Source organism: Monodelphis domestica, chromosome 2, assembly GCF_027887165.1.
Source record: "Monodelphis domestica isolate mMonDom1 chromosome 2, mMonDom1.pri, whole genome shotgun sequence".
Taxonomy (NCBI): Eukaryota; Metazoa; Chordata; class Mammalia; order Didelphimorphia; family Didelphidae; genus Monodelphis; species Monodelphis domestica.
The window spans coordinates 274,154,548-274,174,636 of record NC_077228.1 but is presented as its reverse complement, the minus strand read 5'-3'; the positions used below and the strand labels follow the sequence as shown (position 1 = coordinate 274,174,636).

Below are 20,089 nucleotides of genomic sequence, written 5' to 3'. Positions count from 1 at the left end.
GGCAGAAGTCAAAACTCAGTATCTTAGGATACTATATAAACTTTGGGTTAGTGCCTTTCTCTCAAATTATACCCTCAGTGATCTAATACAGCATATATGCCCCTGGTTTAATTCTTCCTTTTCCATCCTCCCTCTACTTTTCTATGAAAAAAATGTGATAGACCAATGGACTAGAAGACCTAGGTATCTGAGCACTTGGCTGGCTCTGCCACTAAAAGAGTTGTGGTCTTGAGCAGGTCACTTTCTCCATTTCGAGGTAGATAACTCAAATATAAAGGGGATTGGTTTAAAAGATTTTTAAGACTCTTTCAGGTTGTTACATTTTGAAGTCTATTGAAATATTCATTCTTAAGTCTTTCTCCAAGGAAACTCCCCTAAATATGCACCTTTTCTTCAAAACTGCAACTCTCCTCATCAGTCCAAGAACATCCTCATTACCACTGACAGTTCTCTGCTGGACTCCTTAGTGCACATTTGATTCTGTCTGATTTAATAGGGGTGTGTATTCAGATATCTGTATATCCAATGATCTTTCCTTTTTTAAAAAAATCTTTACCTTCTGTCTTCGAATTGATACTAAATACCAGTTTCAAGGCAGAAGAGCAGTAAGGGCTTGGTAATTGGGGTTAAGTGACTTGCCCAGGGTCATACAGCTAGAAGTGTCTGAGGCCAGATCTCTCCTTTTTTCAAGGACTTTAAGTCCAAGGGAAGACTTGTCCCTCCCTTTCTCTAACTCCCCAAGGTGACTGAATCAGATTTCCCAGAGAATGGTTACTTGGATCTATGTTACTGCCTACATGGTGGCTAGAGCTCACCTGCAGGATGGGATCTGTGTCACAGTTACCAGGGGTGCTGTTGCAGATGAATCCCTTGCTGGGTCCTCCGATTCCTTCTTGATCTTCTGCTTTACTTTCATTTTATTCTTCTTTAGGGCACTCTTCGGGGCACTGGTCACTATGACCTTGCTTTCTTCTTCCTCTCCTTCCTCCTTTGCCTCATCTTCTTCCCCACCCTCACTGGAGACCACAGGGAGGATCTCCTTCTTCACAGTGCCTGGGGGGGAATGGGCCTCACAGTAAGCTGTTTTGCGCACTGTAAAAGTGGTACCATTTAGACTGGTTTCTCTCATGGGTTCTATCTTCATAAACAACCCAGCCTGCTGGGCACATGTCACATGAAAGGCCGTGTAGCAATTCACCTTGTGGCATTGGATAGCAGCACCCAGGCCCTTCTGCTTACAAATGTAGCAGGTCAGTTTCCAGCGAGCTGGTGGGATATTGTCGATACCCTCAATAGGCTCCAAAAACACGGTATTAGCAAAACAGACCTCAGGGATCCAGATGGCACACACTACATGAGCCCAGTGCCCATCACTGGTCTGCTTGAAGGCTCCACCCTTGTTGGGACAAAGAACACAGTCCACAGGGCGGGAAGGGGACTGCAAGCAGCATCGGCAAAGCCACTGTCCCTCTGGAATGTAGGGGACCCCATAGCACTCCTGATGCACAGCCAGGTTGCAAATGTCACAGAAGAGGATGACATTGCTGTTGTGACACTCATCATCCATGCAGACACAGCAAAAAGCATCTTCATCAATAAGAGTCTGCTGAGCCCCACTACTTCGGCTCTCTAAATATGACTCCTTTTCTAGTCTGTCTACCAACAATTCAAATGTGTCAGCAGAGATGGTCCCATGGCCATCCACCAGTCTCTTCTCATTCACCATGTCTAGCCAGGCCAGGTCCTCCTCATCCATGTCATATTCCACATCTGCATCTAAGTCCTCTGGTGGCTTCTCAATGTAGCGGTAGTAAGCAGCAGGGAGGGGTGGGGCTTCAGGCTGGTTGCAGGAGTCAACCACTCGAAAGCTGGGTTGGGGCAGGTGGAAGGAGGTACCTGGGGCATGCTTGGAACAGGACTCCTTTTTCTTGCCTTTTGAAGAGGTTTTCTTGGACTTGCCAGGAAACAGAGGCTGTTCGCTATTTTCTTTGTTGCTATTACATTCGGTGATGTCCTGAGCTGTCAGCTCATCCTCAGTGATGATTTTCAGAGGGTCATAGATGCTGATTCGGTGCAATCGTCCATCAATGTCCACCTCCACAATTCGCTGTGCCTGGGCATAAGTCAGTGTCTCTCGAGTTGGGGAGCACTTGAGGCTATAGGGGGATGGAGAACGCCTGCCTTCGGCATTCTGCCGTGATCTCCTTCGAGGCTTCCTCATGTTCCAAGTATGTGGAGCCTAAGAGTAAAAAAAGCCTAAGAGAAAAAGCCAAGAGAGAAATGTAAGCTGGTAGACGTGGGAATGCAAGTAGCAGATAATGGACAGTTCCAAACATGAGAAAATATTCCTTTAAGAGACCAAAAAGCCCACATCTGCTTCATGTCTCCTCTACACTTAACATTAAAATAGTCATGGGTATTTGTGTTATTATTGTCTTACTTTGGATCAAACTTGTGATTTCACTGGTATAGGGAACTCCTAGGGATGAAAAATCCTCTACCAGTACAAATTAGCATCTGTTCTGAAACCTACTCTTAGTTGCCTGAGGCACTAAGTTAAGTCACTGGCCTAGTAAGTGTCAGAGGTAGGACTTAAATTTAGATCTTCCTCACTCTTAAGGCTAGATCTCTATCTACTATTCCAAGTGCCTCTAGCATTTCTATCAAGATTTTTGAGGTGTATAAAGTGCTTTCCTCACAATAACCCTATAAGGTAGAGAGTACAAGTATTATTATCTTCATTTTATAAAGGAAGACACAGATCTAGGGTTCAAATCAAAATTCATTGATTCCAAGTCCAACACACTAACTTTTCACAGGTATCTATACAATATTGTTACTTCTAGAATCATAACCTATGCACAGTACCACACCTATTTGTTAAATGTCTCCCTTCTTGATTCAGACTTCAAACTGCATACACAGAATCTGAAATAATTTAACTATATATTAGCTCTTAAAAGAAACCTGAAGATATGTCTGGAAACCCTGGAAACTCACCAAAAAAATCCCCATTCTTAATCAGAAACTAGCAAAGGATTGATATGCCCCTTACTGCATGTTATAACTCTTTTATGCTGATAGTTTTCCTAACATTTAACCATCCCTGTTTTCCCAATATAAAACTCACCTGGCCATAGAGCATGATCTTTGTGATTTATCACTGTAATAGCCTTGCTAATATTTTATTTAATATTTTTGCATCAATATTAGAAGATTAGTTTAGTTTTTTTTTCTGTTTTTTATCTTTCTGGTTTAGGTATCCATGCATGTTATACCTCAAAAGATGTCCCCTTCTAAAACACATACACTGTTCTACCCTCATACAGCATTCTAAAGTTTTCCATTAGGCATTCTTGAAGGAAGGGAACTACAATTGCTGGCAGTGAAATTCTTGGTTCTCCCACTGGTACCCATACCAAATAATATCCCCTGAAAATAGAGTCTGGTAGCCTGAGTTGACAATAGCTAGAAAATGGGATAACAAATGCTTCTAAATGTATTACATACCTCACAGGTGAGGCTAAAATATAAAGTATCTTGCATATTTTAATGCACTCTATAAACTATAAACAACTATCATCAGTTCCCCCAAGGTTTAAAGTACTCTATAAATATCTATTATAATTCCACCAAGGAAAAAGGAAGATCAATAAGTCATATTATCCATATTATCTGTGAAGTGGGAATGCCACCTTATTGATAGATTGAAAAACATCCAGATGCCACTATTCTAGAAAGAGAATGGGGAAATAATAAAAAAGATTTTGTTTTGTAGTTTTGCCTCTATTAATGTATTATATTAACTTGGACAAGTCACTTTTCCTCTTTGTACCTCCATTTTTTTCATCTATAAGATGGAATAGTAATAAAACCTCCCTCCGCTGTGCTATTATGAGGAAGAAAAGAGATAATGGATATAAAATTGTCTTGAAGAAGATGAAGAACCATTCTGGGGAGTGGGGGTGGAGGCAAATAGGTGCCTCAATAGTCTGAGAGCCAAGCCTAGAGATGTGAATCCTGGGTTCAAATGGGACTTCAGACACTTCCTAGCTGTGTGACCCTGGGCAAGTCAACTCAACCCCCATTGCCTAGCCATTACTGATCTGCCTTGGAACCAATACACAGTATTGACTCCAAGTCGGAAGGTAAAGGCTTAAAAAAGAACTATTTGAATGTCAGTTTATAACCCTTAATAAGATGTAATTAGTATCACTGTTAAAAACATCACCTACCCTAAGAGTAGCCTAAGATTGACACAAGTAACAACCCAATCATTCTGGCAACAATTCATCCTGGGTACTATGTATAGGAAAGGTGGAAAGATGAAGAAAACCATCAAGGAGGACTGCCCAGTATAGAGGCCTCTGAGCTGGACATGAAACGTCTGACACAAGCTAAAAGGTCCTAAAAATGCCATATGCCTTTGAGGTAATCTATGCCACATGATGCTGCTGCCAGCCTGTCTTGCCAAATGTGCTTTCTTTTATGTGTTTTTTTTTTTATGTGTTTCTTTTATCCGCCTCCCCAAAACCACCAGCTTTCTCAGCTACTAGGTGTGGGGAGGTGGGGTTGTCTTACAACATAATTCCCTCTCTGAATTTTCCAAATATTCCTTCCATTATCTACTAGGTGAGGTATAGGGGAAAGAAGCAGGGGAAATCACTGGTTCTGGAGTTGGAAGACTAAGTAGTTCAATTAAGTGACAAATTATTTAAATTTCAATGGACTCGGTTTCCTTGTCCATAAACTGTCTGGGACTAGAGTTAGCCTCTAAAGACCCTTTCTGTCCCAGGTGCATCCTCCTACCAGTAGTGTTTAAATCTATACCAAACAGGAACAAGTTTAGCCATCTCCCTGCCCTCAAGGAGCTTACAATTCGATTGCACCCCACCAATGAAAAAAACAATCCGAACCAATGGTTCTCTATCCTCCTTCCCTCTACAACCCTAGGGGTTACTGGGGAACTGGGGAAGGGGAGTTCCGCCATAATCAGGCCTCTCACTCCACCTGCTCCTGCAGGGCCCTGCACGTAGTAGGTGCAGAAAGGAGCTTCCTGAGACCTGACACTTTGGTCAGGGAGGTCGACTCTAGCTGAGCTCCCTGCCCCTTTAAGAGGGTACGTTTTCTAGAAGAATCTTTAACCCTGTTGGGGAGAGAGAGAAAAACCCAGCGGGAAACAATATCTCCTCCCGAAGAGTGGGGGGAGGAGAGGAGCAAGATATGTAGACAGACAGACAGAAGAGACAGACTGATAAAGCGAGGGAGAAGTACTGCAACCCTATTGGCCAGCCAGTCTGCCAATCCCGGAAGCCCGGGACCAAGGGCCGGGAGGAGGCGAGGCCATCCTCTGCAACTTCCAATCGGCAGGCGTGGTAGGGGCGGGGCTAGAGCTGAGGGGCGGGGCTTCCCCGCTCAGCCTCCAGAGCCAGGGGAGACAAGATGGCGGCGGCGGCGGGAGGGGGGTCCCGCTCCTCAGCTTTGCTTCCCTCCCCCTCAGTCCGCTCGGGCCTCCGCCGCCTCCGCCCCTGGGGAGGAGTCACGCGGTTCTTCAGCCGCCGCCGCCGCCGCCACCGCCACCAACGCCGCCACCGCCGCCGCCCGAGGCGGGAATCCTCCTCTTCCCCCTCCCTCCTCGGGGCCCCTCCCCTCCCTTCTCTTCCCCCCCGCCCGGGCCCCGCAGGCCCTGCTGCCCCCGCCCCCGCCCGGGCTCGCGGCCCCCGTTACCTCTGCCTGGCTCGGCCGCTCGGGGGCACCTCGGCCGGGGAGCGGCAGCCTTCCGCTCTCCCACCTCCTCCGCGTCCTCGGCACTGGCCGCTGCTCCCCGGGGGAGGGGAGGGGAAGGGAAGGGAAGGGGAGGAAAGGGACGGGACCCGGAGCTGCCGCCGCTGCTGCCGCCACGGAGCCCGGCCAGGGGAGGCAGCGCGGGGGGAGGGATCAGCCCCCAGGCAGGACCCGCCCCTCCGGCCTCCCCCCGCCGCCGCCGCCCCTGCTCCCGCTCCCTCCCTCCCTCTCTCCCCTCCCGCGCCACCGCCGCCGAAAAAGCGGAAAACCCCCCACACAGTCGCCCTCCCGAGAGAGAGGGAGCAGCGGCTGCTGGAGTGGAGCGGGAGCCCGAGCAGCCCCGTCACCGTCGACTCCGCCACGGGGGCACGGTCCTTCCCTCAGCCTCACGGTGGCGGTGCGGACACCATGGCGGGGAAGGGAGGGGGCGGCCTCCGGGCCTCCTCCGCCCGCCCCTCCCTCCGCGCTGCGGGGAGTCGAGGGTGGCTGCCAGAGATGGGGGCGGCCTCGGCCCCAGGGACTCGGCCCTTCCCCCGCCTCCGAGCTCCAGCAGGTGGAGGTGGCCCCCGGGGTAGGGCTAAGTCCTGGGTGACCTTGGGCATGTCACTTCCTCCTCTCTGGGCCTCAGTTTCTTCACCCGTAAAATGAGCTAGTGCCAGAAGAAATACTTTTAGGTCCCTTCCAGCTCTCTTTAGGAGGGTAAGACGACTAAGCTATACCTAGGGGGACAGGAAAGGGAGAATGACGAGAAGTATCGAGGGGAGACCTTAAGATTTCGAAGTCTGGAAACCTGGATTCAAATAACAACTATCCAGGAAAAAGTATTTTAATCACTCTGGGCCTCAGATTTTTTAAAAAAAACCCTTACCTTCTTTATTAGAATAGATAATGTTTATCCAAGACAGAAGAGGCTGTAAAGGCTAGGCAAGGGGGGATTAAATGACTTGCCCAGGCAGCCAGGAAACGTCTGAGGTCAAATTTGAACCCACTCTGGTCTCTAGGACTCGTTCGCAATCCACACTAAGTTCCCTACACACCCCCTCTCCCTCAGATTTCTATATTAATATAAACTGAAAGGTTTCGCCTGTGCACATGACCAGCTCTGTAGTCAAGATCCTAAGTCATTTAGCAATTTATAAAGCCCCTACTATGTGCCAGACACTTTCCTATGAAAAGAAAAGTGATTCTCCTCTCCTCTTCCTCAAAGGTTTAATACCTTCAAAATCTAATTGCTTTCTGTATAAGTATAGATTGCTTCCACCCCTTTTTGAGCACAGCAGTGAAGACCTCTACCTATATTTTTTATAGGTAAAGCCAATCAGTTAGCCTAAATAAATTCAAAAATTATTCCTTGAACTTGATAGTATGTAATGCTGAGGGAGGGATATGTATGAGAATGAAAAGATTAAAAGTTTTAACCCCTAAGCTACATTTCTGTAACTAGCTTGGAAACCCTCCTCTTCCATATTTAAATACAGTAGCTGTAAAAGTTTGAGTGCCAACCTCACTTAAATAAGAGCTAATGATACCTTGTTTCATCTTAAGAAAAAAAGGAAAGTCCTTTTCCCTTTTTACCTAACATAGGAATGAGTTGATTTGTTCTGCATTTTGTAAAAGTTTTTTTTTTTTCATTTAGGGCTGGTAAGGCAGTGAGGGCTCTATTATAGGTTGCCAGGAGAAAACAAAACTAGGCTCATGGAAGCATTTTTTTTAATCAGCAGAAGCTAATATAAGAAAAGCAAAACAGCTTTGAAAATTACCTTGAAATTATTACATACTTAAAAGAAAAAACAGGCTGTCTCCTAGAGATTCAGGGTTTCAAGTATAGTCCTCTGTTCTATTTTGTTTATGGAAAAGATCATTTTATTTAGAAAAAATGGAATTCTTAAAGTTTGATAAATAGCAACCTCAGTTTAAGTTGTAGTTTGTCCTACACATTGACAAAACATTTTAAGAGAAGAAAAGGTCAAATTATTTACATCTATTAGTCTGCCATCCCTTCTTCCTTGAATAGATTACATGTGTGTGGATTAAGTACCAGTAGTTAAATGGCAGCAAAATATTCCCATAATACCTTGGTACATGAAGAATGACATAGCTTGAATGTTTTCACTTGTAACTGGATGACTAAAGCATTTGTGGAACAGTCTGACTTAGAATTGTTTTTCTCTGCATAAATCTAAATACAGGAACCATTAGGAAGTGTATGACAACCAACAGCTGAGTTAACTGACTTGCAAAATACTCCAGTGCTTGTAAGCCTCCTAGATATGAAGCATCAAACACAAAGAAATTTCAGGTCAGATTATAGCATGTTACGGTCACCGAGAGACTACCACTACCTACATTAGGTATAATGAAAAGCATAAATATCCACAAAAGCAAAAGGTGAGGAACAAAATTCAGGAAGGTGTGAATGTTGACTAAATATTTCCAGGCATAGAATAAATTACTACTTGAGGTAGAAGGTGAAAAAAAGGTCATTAACTAGAGAGTAGAGGTCAAAGTCAGGAAAAGGAAATTTTGGAGTGAGTGGGAGTTACATGACAAAACAAACACAAGATTTTGTTGTAGTATACAACTTAACTATTCCACTTGTTTGGGCCTCACATTCCTCATGCAAGAACTTGGGAAGGATAAATGGCAGAAAAGGAAAATCAATTTGTATAGTACAAGTCAATGGGAAAGAAGAATTCAGTTTATAATTTTACCAGAATGTTTACTCAAGGAAAAAAAATCTGTTTTAAGAGTGGTCATAACTTTAATTCCTTCTTTCTTTGAAAAATATGAAGTATATTCCCTGTAAATCTATACCAATGTTTTTTCTTTTGACAGATATTCTTACCATCTGTGTGATACTTAAAGGGATATATCAAAATAGACGAATGAACACTTTGGGGAAAAATACATAACAATGAGTGAAAGAGATATTGAAGTGCAATGAGGATAAATTGCAAGACAATTATATTTGTGCCTTGCAGTTTTCCTCATTAAAACTTTTCATCTTAGAATTTTATTGAGCCTGAGGTTTTGCCTCTTTGATTTTCAGCTTCCATTTTTAATGGTAATACTTTAAGACTTTTACTCACTTTAAATTTTAACATTTGACATTGGTTTCTTATTACAATGTAACCACATATATAACAAGTTCTTCATGATGTAATCTTACACTGTAACCAATGGAACAATTATGCCATTAAAAACAAATTTGGAACATGTATCAAATCCCAGAGGCACTAGATTTAATTCACTTTACTCCCTAGCTATTTTAATGAGTTTTAAGTTCAACAATTCATTCACCAAGCCTTCCACTAAGACAGTCAACAATAAAATTCAACAAATAAGGATTTGTCTTTTAAAATAGTTTATAAAAATTATTTGTATAAATATAGAAAGCTAATAACTGAAATAAAATTACAATCATGTTAACTTTTAAAACTGGAATGAAAGTAAATACAAAATTATTTTGCATTCAAAATAGGCATGGTCTAGAACAGAAGTGTCAAGCTGTGCTGGCAGAAATAATTAAGAAATAAAAAATTAATAAAACAGTTAAAATTACATTTTTAAAACAAGTCAACATGCTGCCACCTATTCCTGTTTGAATTTGACACTACTATTCTAGATCATTCTTTCTGGTTCTCCTTGTGGGTATATCAGAACATATTAATAGTATGCATTTGTATTCTAAGCAAGAAGGGAAAAAGTTCACAGCTTTGTGGTTCTGACTTCCAAGGACAGTTAACTCCATACTCTTCATTGAAAAAAAGTCACTTATGCTCCTAAACCCCTTACCTAAACAATATACTGCATTATGAAATTATCTAAAGACTTAGAAGAAAAAAGGGGTAAAGGTGAAAGTGAGACTATGACATTTTTCACTACAATGTTCAGTTTAAGTTTGCAGCAAATTCACTGTAGAAAACTGGCATGTTGATTTAATCTTAAATGGAAACTGTGAATACAATTTCTAGCTCTGTGTTTATTATGCAAAATTATAACAGTACTTTCAATGTTCTGTGGAATTCATTATTGCTTGTGTTGGGGACAGGACTAACCAATTTTTTCTAAACTAGTCATTTTCCCCAAGCTTTTATCATGTGTTATGTTCTGTAGGATATGATTTGATTAAAAAATCAGAGTAGATTTGCTTCAATGTTTTCTACAAAGAGGGTAGTTGGGTTTTTTTTTAATAATAGTGTCACAATTGATTATTTTATTTCCTCAAGCCATGCTGACTGGGTCCAGGTAATCATTTTAAATCTCCCTAATAGATTCACTATTCCATTTACTACAACAGCTTTTTAAATCTTTCAACTCTCCCACCCCTGGTTCATATCAGTTTTCCCTCCAACTCAGATGCCTTCAATCACTATCTTCACACAAGAAGATATGAAGATAATGAGCCTTCTTTTGCCACATAAACCCTTCCACATGCACAAATGATCCCATTATATCTCTTGTCACTTTTTTTATTCAAAGATACTTCATTTCCCCAATTACATGTAATAAGAATTTTCAACATACATTTTCCAAAATTATAAGATGCAAATTGTCTCCCTCCCCTCTTCCAGAGCTGGTAAGCAATTTGATCTAGGTTATACATGTATTATCATGCAAAACATACTTCCAAATTGGTCATTGTTGTAAACAAATACTCGTATAAAACCAAAACCCCCAAATAAAACCATAAATAAACTAATGTGAAAGATGGTATGCTTTGATCTACATCCAGTTCTAAGAGTAAACATTTTAAAGGCAGAGACTGTGCTGTTTTTTTTTTAAACCCTTCTGCCTTAGAATCAATTCAAAGAAGAGCAGCAAGGACTAGGCAATGGGGTTTAAGTGAGTTGCCCAGGGTCATACAGCTATAAAGTGTCTGAGTGCAAATTTGAACCCAGGTCCATTCAACTCCAGGTTTGGTGCTCTATTCACTACACTACCTAGCTGTAGATCACTTCTATTACCTCCACTCACCAATCTATCTCTTCCTCTCTCATGGCAGCTTCCCTTCTATCCTCATACATACCTATGTCTCCCCCATCCTTAAAAAAAAAAACAAAAAACCCTCACCAGACCCTCTCTACCAAGCCTTCCAACATATCTCTCCCTTTCATGACTAAACTCTTTGAGAAAGGAATTTGCAATTGGTGCTCCAGTCAACGATCATTTAAGTGCTTATTACTTCAAGAGGAAAATACAGTGTAGCATTGAACAGATTCACCAATGGATCAAGAGGATGAAGGGAAGAAAGGGCATATATAGGGACATAGTCTGGGAAAGAACAGAGATAGAGGGAATGGAAATTATTCTCCCATTTGATTCTAAACCCTCTGAAATCTGACTTCTATATTTATTTAATTGAAATTACCCTCTTCAAAATTTCTATTCATCTTCTAGTTACTAAGTCCATTAGTTTTTTCTTGATCCCCATCCTTATTGACTTCTCTATGACTTTTTTTCCCATTGTATAAGATTGCATCTTTTCCTAAGGCAAAGTGGGTTAAATGACTTGCCCAGAGATCACACAGATGGTAAGTATCTGAGTTCAGATTTGAACTCTGAGGGGGGAAGCTGGGTAGCTCAGTGGATTGAGAGTCAGGCCTAGAGACGGGAGGTACTAGGTTCAAATCTGGCCTCAGACACTTCCCACCTGTGTGACCCTGGGCAAATCACTTGACCCCCATTGCCTAACCCTTACCACTCTTCTGCCTTGGAGTCAATACTGGGAAAGTAAGAAGTTCATTAAAAAAAAAAATTTGAACTCTGAAAGATGAATCTTCCTGTCTCAAGACCCTCTATCTACTGAACCAAATCTAAATGATGTAAAAACAAAAGATATCCAAAAAAGATTTTAAAATGATGGACAATACCTATTAATAGACTGTTTAGTTTCTCTTCTCAGGAATCTTCTAACTGGAAAGACAAAATGCACATAAAGGAAACAGCTAAAAAAAGTTACAAGCATATAATGATGCTGGACAAGCTATACAAAGAGAAGAAACAACATGCATATGTAAGAAAACATGGTAAAAGTTCTACATGTAATTGAGAAAAAAATACAATAAAATATTGCTGGGGGGAAAAAAGAATGGTGATGCTAAGTAGGCAACCCTACTAAGCAGAGTCTAAAAAGAGAACAATTGTTGATGTATAAACAGATCTAGACCTAGAATAATTCTGTTGGGAAGTATAAATTAAGATTAGTATTGGGATGAAAGGCAGTTAAATATGGAATTTAGATTTGATGGGCAATAAGGAATTAAGATTATTAAGCCAGGTTGAGATGTGATCAAAATGATTTTTAAGAAAGTTTCCTGGAAACTGAGCATGGTTTAGAATGGAGTGGGTAAGGCCGCCATTCCTAAAAGAGATCAGTAAAGAGATGAGTGTAGTAAACTAGTCTTGAGATAATAATGAGGACCTGAATGAAAGAAGTGATAGTGAGGGGCAGCTAGATGGCTCGTTGGATAGAGAGCCATGCCTGTAGACAGCAGGTCTTGGATTCACATCTGGCCTAGTCTTTACCTCTCTTTTGCCTTAGAACCAATACTAAGACAGAAGGAAGATGAGTTTAATTTTTTGTTTAAGTAGAATAGAGGAGAAAGACCTTTGAATCCTACTTTCCAGGGGAAGAAGTAACAGAATTTACTCTGGTGGCTGTTTGAATATGGGAAGCAAAGAGAAAGGGTAAAAGCCAATTCTAGTTTTCTAAGCTTGTGATGACCTATTGAAGAGTGTTGTAATTGCCAACAAGATTAATTCATTCAGTCAATATTTGTTGAGCTTACACTTCCTTCATGGAGCTTGAAGTTAAGATTTTAGAGGAGGCACATATAAAATTATAACAAAGTTTTGTGAAGAAGCTGGCATTTGAATTGAACATGAGTTCAATTTCAGGCATTTTGAGTTGTTTGAAACCAGCCTTGGAAACATTGTCATCATGACTGTAAAGTGATTTAGAATTGGATTCTAGTCAAGAATAGGTTCTTGTTTGCTATCCTGGAAATGCTCATCCATGAGCCTGAAGTTAGGATGTGGCAAGTGTAAATTCGAAGGAATACAGCATGTTTTTATTTTACCCATTAACATTTCTACTAAATTACATCTCTTGACTACATAGGAAGTCACTAAGTATAAAATATACATTTCAAATCTTAACAGTAAGATTTTCCTGTATGTGATGATGATTTTCTACCTTTAGCACTTTTTATAACAATGTAACAAAGTTTACCCATTTGTTATGATCTTACTATTTTTTTAATGGGGAATAATTCTCTTAAGAGAGATGGAATATAGTGGGAAAAGCAACAAACTATGGGTTCTAGACTCAGCTAACTAGCTATATGAACTTCAGTCATTTGATCTTTCTGGACTTCAATAATTGAGTGAACTATAGATAATTCTTTTGGTAGGATTAAAGATAAAAACTTGTTTGTGCCTTTTTACCCTCTGTGTCTATCTTAAATAAGAGAACCTACACTACAATGAAGGATCTAGTTCTTTTAATATTTCATCACTATCAATATACCACACAAAGTGTTATTCCTCATCCTAGCTTCATGACTGACCCACATCTTCCATTCATATGTTTCTGAGCTCTTTTAAACTACTCTTATGAAAAGCATTATTAAGAATAATGCAGTAGCTTGCTTGTTTCCCAAATGTGATCCTGTTCATTTTCTTCTTCCAGATTGATTCTAAGCCCAGTTTACTATGTCTGCAGTATCTGCTCCATACATGTGTACCAACAGACTAACTCATTAGGTTGCTTACTAACTGCATGCTGTAAGCTGATTAATATGCAGCCTTCATTTACTTGCTAAGTTGATCTCTTCGGAGTGGCCATGGATATCTGCCATTGACAGTAATGAATCGAAGAGAATTCAGAGAGGAGCACATCTTGCATGGGGGCTCAATGCAATTAATAAAATGTCATCCACCAACAGGACAGCTGGAGAACCTCACCATCCAGGGAGAATTCCATTTGGACTTTGTTGAGGACATCTTCATTTACTGCAAATCGTCTTTCTATTATACCTTATTTGATACTGATAATCAGAGGATTGTTGAACAAAGTTCTCTGTGGCTGCATCCACCAAAGAATCTTATATAATTTTTTATCTGTATGGGAATCATGTAGAAGACTAACAAGTCAAATGCCTTACTGATGATTAATAAACCATAAGCATAGCAAGAATTTATATTCCACATATTGAGTTAACAATGGCAGTGTGGTATAATGGATCGAGAGATAGCCTTGGAGTCCAAAAGAACTGGGTTCAAGTTCTGCCATTGACATATATTGACTATGTGATCCTCAGTAAGTTATTTAACCTCTCAGTGACCCAGGCAACTCTCTAAGACTTGAAGAGGTAACTATCTACATTCAAAAAGAAAGTTCCTGGAACTCCCAATGCTAATAGACTCACAGTCCTAGTCCAAGTTCTATGTGATGGTAAAGACAATCTATGCTGTAGAGAATCACTTGGAAAAGATTGCCTGTTCCATTCTGAAATCTTCTTGATATTTTCATGAAAAAAATAAACATCTTAGTTAAAAGTTACTGGTGCTTTTTCAGTCATCTTTTATTTTGTAATGATAGATGATTTTTTTTCCTTTTGGAATTTATTGAATGGTATTTTAGATACAGAGGTGCTGTCTTACTGTGGTTCCACTGTCATAAATGATGACACTAGAAACACTATAGATCTGATAGATCTGTTCTATTTGACATCTATTTGTCCTTCCAGTTTCATCCATAGTTGTCTTTTTTGGGACCTCATGCCAATCTTTCTATAGGCTTGCTTTCTCCTGGATTGTTTTCCACTGTTTTATGAGTCAATACTGCTCATAATCTTTCATCTTTTCCCTAATGTTTTGCAAATAATCATGAATTCTAAGCTGGTTTTTCTTTCTACTGCCATGTCTCTCCACTTGGCAAAGACATCAAATGTTTAATGGCTGATGTGATTTATGGACTCTTTTAACCTCCTCTCTGTGGCAATTATTTTACATCAGTTAAACTTATCCAAGAAATAATATTCAGAGGCAGTGTCTTTTATCTATTTCCCATTTTTCAGAGTCAACAGCTGGTTTAAGTGGGTTGAGTTGGAGTTGTAATTATACACAGTGGAATAATTTCAGTAGGAATGAAAACAAAATCTAAAAACCTTAGTTTTCCCTTCTCCAAGTTGAAAATAGTTATCATATGATTTTTAAAAAATCTCCCATAGTAATTTATATTTACATGATCATAAAAGGAACCATGACTTTTTTTTTTTTGGTAAAGAAAGGACATTCTTAATTGTTATATGGGTCAGGGACTAAAAGTTTTGGATTTCCACAGACCAGATTTGATCCTGGGAACTGGCTCCAAGAAAGTTATTTTCCCTCTTTGGTTCAATGATTCTACCTGGAGCCACTCCAAGAAAATCTCCTAGTATATTAATGGCTAAATGACATGTTTAGTCTATCGATACACATTTATTAAGCACCTACTATGTATGTGCCAGGCACTATGTTAAGTGCTGGGAATGCAAAGAAAGACAAAAGGTAGTCCCTGCCCTTAAGGAACTCAAATCTAAAGAGGGAGACAGCATGCAAATAGTTCTATACAGATTAACTATATACTGTGTTTATATGAAATAATCAACAGAAAGAAGGCACTAAAATTAAAAGAGATTGGAAAAGGCTTCCTGTAGAAAGTTGGATTTTAGCTAAAATTTAAAGGAAGTTAAAAGGCAGAGAATTACAGGCATGGGGAACAGTCTATAGAGAGACTTGCCTTGGCAAGGAGAAAAGTTACTTCATGTGGGACAGAGGTAAAAGCTAAGAGGTTGGCAGAAAGCATCTGGGAGTTGGAATTGAGGAGGAAGAGAAAGCTCCCAGAGAATGGCTTCAAATCTGTCAGCCAAGCACGAGGCAAGGTTCTCAACTGAGAGTCGAGGAAGAGGCTATCTATGGGGAGTTTAAGGAGAGAAGAAAAAGTTTAGAAAATCTTTGGTAGTGAGTCAATTAGGGAGCTGTAAAAGAATTGTCTTATCACAGTTAAGATTATATAATATATATTTGCAGTGGATCCAGTCAACACAGTTTCATTATTTTCTCCATCTACATCAGCAACAAATGAATAAGAGTAAAGACACTAGACAGTAAGGTTAATCCAAGATCAGGAATAGGTTAAATGGATGAGGAACTCAAGAACAGTGTAGAGTTGAATTGGTTTGCCAAGGGGCCAAGACAAAGAAAGGAGCAGAGTGTAGCTAGTGCAGTGATGGCCTGAGAGAGAACTGGGAGTCCAGGAATTGGCAGTCATGATGAAGATGCAAAACACCCTTCATTCTTCTTTAGGATTGCAAAATAGATAGGAGGAATGATAATGTATTGTGATCAGATAAGGGAATTGAGAGTTTATGAACATGAATGACAGATGAAGCGTATGATCATCAAACACAAGAATTATATGAACACAATTACAAGACATTTTTTTCAGTCAGTTCTAAACAGTTGGGAAAATGTTAATTGTTCATGTGTAGCCTGAACCAATATAATAAAAAATTGATTATTGTACCTAAATTAATTTACTTATTTGATGTTATACCAATCAAACCACCAAAAAATTATTTTATAGAGCTAGAAAAAATAATAACAAAATTCATCTATAAGAACAAAAAGTCAACAATATCAAGAGAATTAATGAAAAAACATACGAAGGGAGGCAGCCTAGCCATAGAAGATCTCAAACTGTACTATAAAGTAGTAATCATCAAAACAATCTGATAATGGCCAAGAAACAGAATGGTGGATCAATGGAAAAGATTAGGTACACAATAAACAGTTATGAATTACCATAGCAATCTAGTATAAACCCAAAGATCCCAGCTTTTGGGACAAGAACTCACTATCTGACAAAAAAAAAACTGATAAGAAAACTGGAAAACAATATGGCAGGAACTAGGTTTGACCAGGATCTCATACCATATACTAAGATAAGGTCAAAATGAGTAGATGATCTAGAAATAAAGGGGGATGCCATAAGCAAATTAGGGGAGCACAGAACTGTTTAATTGTGAGATCTATGGATAAGGGAAAGATTTATAACCTAACAAGAGATAGATAACATTACAAGATGAAAAAAAAATAGATTGTGATTATATTAAATTAAAAGGTTTTTATACAAACAAAACCAATGTAACCCCCCCCCAAAGAGTAAATGCCTGTGGCAAAGGCCTCATTTTTCAAAAATATAGGGAACTAAGTCAAATTTATAAGAATACAAGTTGTTCCCCAATTGACAAATGATCAAAGGTTATGAACAGGCAGTTTTCAGATGAAGAAATCAAAACTATAGTCATGTGGGGAAATGTTCTAAATCACTATTGATTAGAGAAATTCAAATTGAAGCAATTCTGAGGTACCACCTCACACCTATCAGCTTGGCTAATCTGACAGTAAAGAAAAATGATACATATAAGAGGGGATGTGAGAAATTGGGGCACTAATGCATTGTTGGTGGACTTACATACTCATCCAATCATTCTGGAGGGTAATTTGGAACTATGGCCAAAGGACTCTTAACTGTGCATACTCTTTGATCCAGTAATACCACTACTAGGTCTGTAACTCAAAGAGATTTTTTAAATGGTGGGGAGGACCTATTGTACAAAAATATAGCAGTACTTTTTGTGGTGGCAAGGAACTGGAAATTGAGGGAATGTCCATCATTTGGGGAATGACTAAACAAATTGTGGCATATGATTGCAATTGAATACTACTATACTAGAAGAAATGAGCAGGATGATTTTGGAAAAATCTGGAAAGACTTATAAAAACTGATGCAGAGTGAAGTAAACAGAACAGGGAGAACATTGTACACAGTAACAACAATATTGTATGATAATCAACTGTGAAAGACTTAACAACTTTTAGCAAAACAATGAGCTGGGACAATTCTAAAGGACTTATGGCAAAGAATGCCATCCCCTTCAGAAAGAACTGATGGAGTATGAATGCAGATTAAAGCATACTATTTTTACTTTATTTTATTTGTGTGTATTTTTATTTTGGAGTTTTGGTTTTATGTAATTTTCTCTCACAACTTGACCAGTATGGAAATATGTTTTGCATGACAATTGTTTCAAAATCTAGATCAAATAGCTTACTGTCTGGGGGAGGGGGCAGGGAGGGTAGAAGACAATTTGGATCTTAAAATTTTGGAAAACATGTTAAAAATTATTACACCTAATTGAGAAAATAAAATATTAAAAATAAAGAAAAGAATTCCATTAAAAAAAAAAAGATGGTCATCTCTATTGTGAATCTTAAAAACTGCTCAGACTGTTCCTTAGAAGATTTGGTTAAGCTATTCCCCATTTAAACAATGGAGGTACTTGATCAGGAATGTATTGGGAACTTTAAAATTACTCCACCCTACTCAGACAGTGCCTTAGGGGAAGATAAAGTTGTAGAATTCCTTACTGAACAATGAAAAGTCCCCAACTCATACTTATAGTGAAGCAAAAACCCAAGCTAGGTATATTTTTAGATATAATACAAAAGGGTACTAAGTACCTATAAAGGTTAAATTAATCACTAAAAACGTCAAGCAACTTACAAAAGGCAAGAGGTGAAGTTTTAGTCTACCCTGTGTAAATCTTGAAATCTCTCAGACTTGTGAATGTTAAAAATTTCCCCATCGGGGAATTCTTAATTGGAACAAATTCCCTACTGAGAAACATTCCCCATTTTGATGTGAGAACTCGCCAGGATCAGAAATGGGAGGACCTCCAATCCAACCATACTTAAGACTGCTTTAGGGCAGAAAACTCCTTGCTAAACAAAGAAAGTACTTGGATCCATGCTTATGGTGAGGCAAGGAGTTCTTTGAGCTAGGCCTGTTTTTAGAATTGATACAATGAGATGCTAGGTACCTAAAAGGGTCGGGCAAGTTTTCTCTTAATGAGATTAGTTGACTCAGCTGTGTTTTCTCTTGTTCAGACTTACTGAGGAGATTGGTTGACTTAGCAGGAATTTAGATGGGCAGTCCTTTGGAAAGCGTCTACAGTGATTGGTAGATGTAGGGACTTAGGGGAGGTGACATGGGAGAAAAACCTCTATATAAGAAAAAGCAGAATCTCTTGAGGATATCCTTTTGGAGAAATCCTTTTGGAGGATCTCTGATGAGGATTGCTTGGGAAGAATCTCTTGAGAGAGGCTCTGGAGAAGAGAAGCTCTTGGAGGACAATCTCTAAGGAGGTCTCGCTGGAGCTCTCTCTGGTGAAGTCAGCTGAGATAGAGCTGGCCTGGTGTCACTAGAATCCTTGTTTAGGCAGACCTTGTGGTGAGTGTTAAAAGACTGACTGGCTGATTCTCTCTCTTAAGACTCAGGTCTAGGCCATCTTGGCTTGAGGCCCTTCATAATTATTCCTTTCCTACTCTTTCTCTCTTTCTCTAATTCCTCAGTATATTATTAATTAAAAATCTCTATAAAACCAAGTTGACTTGGGTATTTGAATAATTGGGAATATTTCCCTGGCGACCACCTTATATTTGATTTATAAACCAAGACACTGTAGTGAAACATATTTTCTGCGGTCAAATTTACTCACCCTCTCTTATATCTATCACAATTTATATCTTCCACCATTTTAACTCACTACAGTTTATGGGCTTCACTATTTTAAATCTCACACCTGAGAAGGTCAGAACTAAAGAGTGGTGAGAACTAAGAATGGGCAGTCCTGGGAAAAAGCGTCTATTGTGATTGGTAGATGTGAAAATTTAGGGGAGGTGACATAAGAGAAAATTCTCTTTAAAAGGAAGGGACTTATTGAATTTGAGAGTAGTTGGAGTTCAGAGTTGGTTATGGAGTTTGGAGGTTTGGAGCTTGCTTTAGGAAGATCTTGTGGTGAGTGATTAAAGGCTGACTAGTCTCTCTTAAAGCTCCCTTCCTACTATTTCCTCTTACTCTGTCTCTCTCCTTTCCCTTAATTCCTTCATTTGTATTAATTAAAACCTCCATAAAATCCAGCTGAGTTGGGTATTTTCATATTTGGGAATTTTCCCATGGTGACCACTTATTAATATAAAATCAAGACACTAAAAATTATCTTTACAGTTTGGCCGAAACCTTTACAGTTTTGGCAATTCACAGTCTTGAAACCATATTTTCGTGGTCACACTGTGTGTGGCTAAAGTGGGGGTGGAGAAGGCCTACATTCCTCAAAATGGAGGTAAACAGGTCCCCCTATCCTGTGCAACTACTCATGGTAATATGGATAATGGTTTATAATATTTACATAGT

At 39.5% G+C, this 20,089-nt stretch overlaps 2 protein-coding genes across 9 annotated transcripts in view; one reads left to right on the top strand and one right to left on the bottom strand.

Annotated features, from left to right (window-relative positions):
- BRPF3 (bromodomain and PHD finger containing 3) overlaps positions 1 to 5,860 on the bottom strand; it is a 34,380-nt gene extending 28,520 nt beyond the window's left edge. For all 7 annotated transcript variants that reach the window (XM_007483772.3, XM_001378743.4, XM_007483774.3 and 4 more), the window contains exons 1-2: positions 5,728 to 5,860; positions 816 to 2,256 (exon numbers count right to left, since the gene is read on the bottom strand). In XM_007483772.3, the coding sequence (XP_007483834.1) occupies positions 816 to 2,221 (1,406 nt within the window). In that variant the 5' untranslated portion in view covers positions 2,222 to 2,256; positions 5,728 to 5,860. The remainder of the gene's footprint in view (positions 1 to 815; positions 2,257 to 5,727) is intronic.
- LOC103106036 (translation initiation factor IF-2-like) lies at positions 5,424 to 14,350 on the top strand. Of its 2 annotated transcripts, XM_056818129.1 has the most exons (3): positions 5,424 to 11,318; positions 11,690 to 11,800; positions 13,478 to 14,350. In XM_056818129.1, exon 1 carries the CDS (start codon positions 5,443 to 5,445, stop codon positions 6,430 to 6,432), a length of 990 nt encoding a protein of 329 aa, XP_056674107.1. In that variant the 5' UTR covers positions 5,424 to 5,442; the 3' UTR covers positions 6,433 to 11,318; positions 11,690 to 11,800; positions 13,478 to 14,350. The 2 variants fall into 2 exon arrangements, with proteins under 2 accessions (XP_056674107.1, XP_056674106.1); XM_056818128.1 differs by having other exon boundaries at positions 5,424 to 11,800.
- The last annotated feature ends 5,739 nt before the right edge of the window (positions 14,351 to 20,089 follow it).

Excerpts from the sequence above, each read along its gene's own strand:
- LOC103106036 (XM_056818129.1), top strand. The coding sequence starts at position 5,443 with ATGGCGGCGGCGGCGGGAGGGGGGTCCCGCTCCTCAGCTTTGCTTCCC.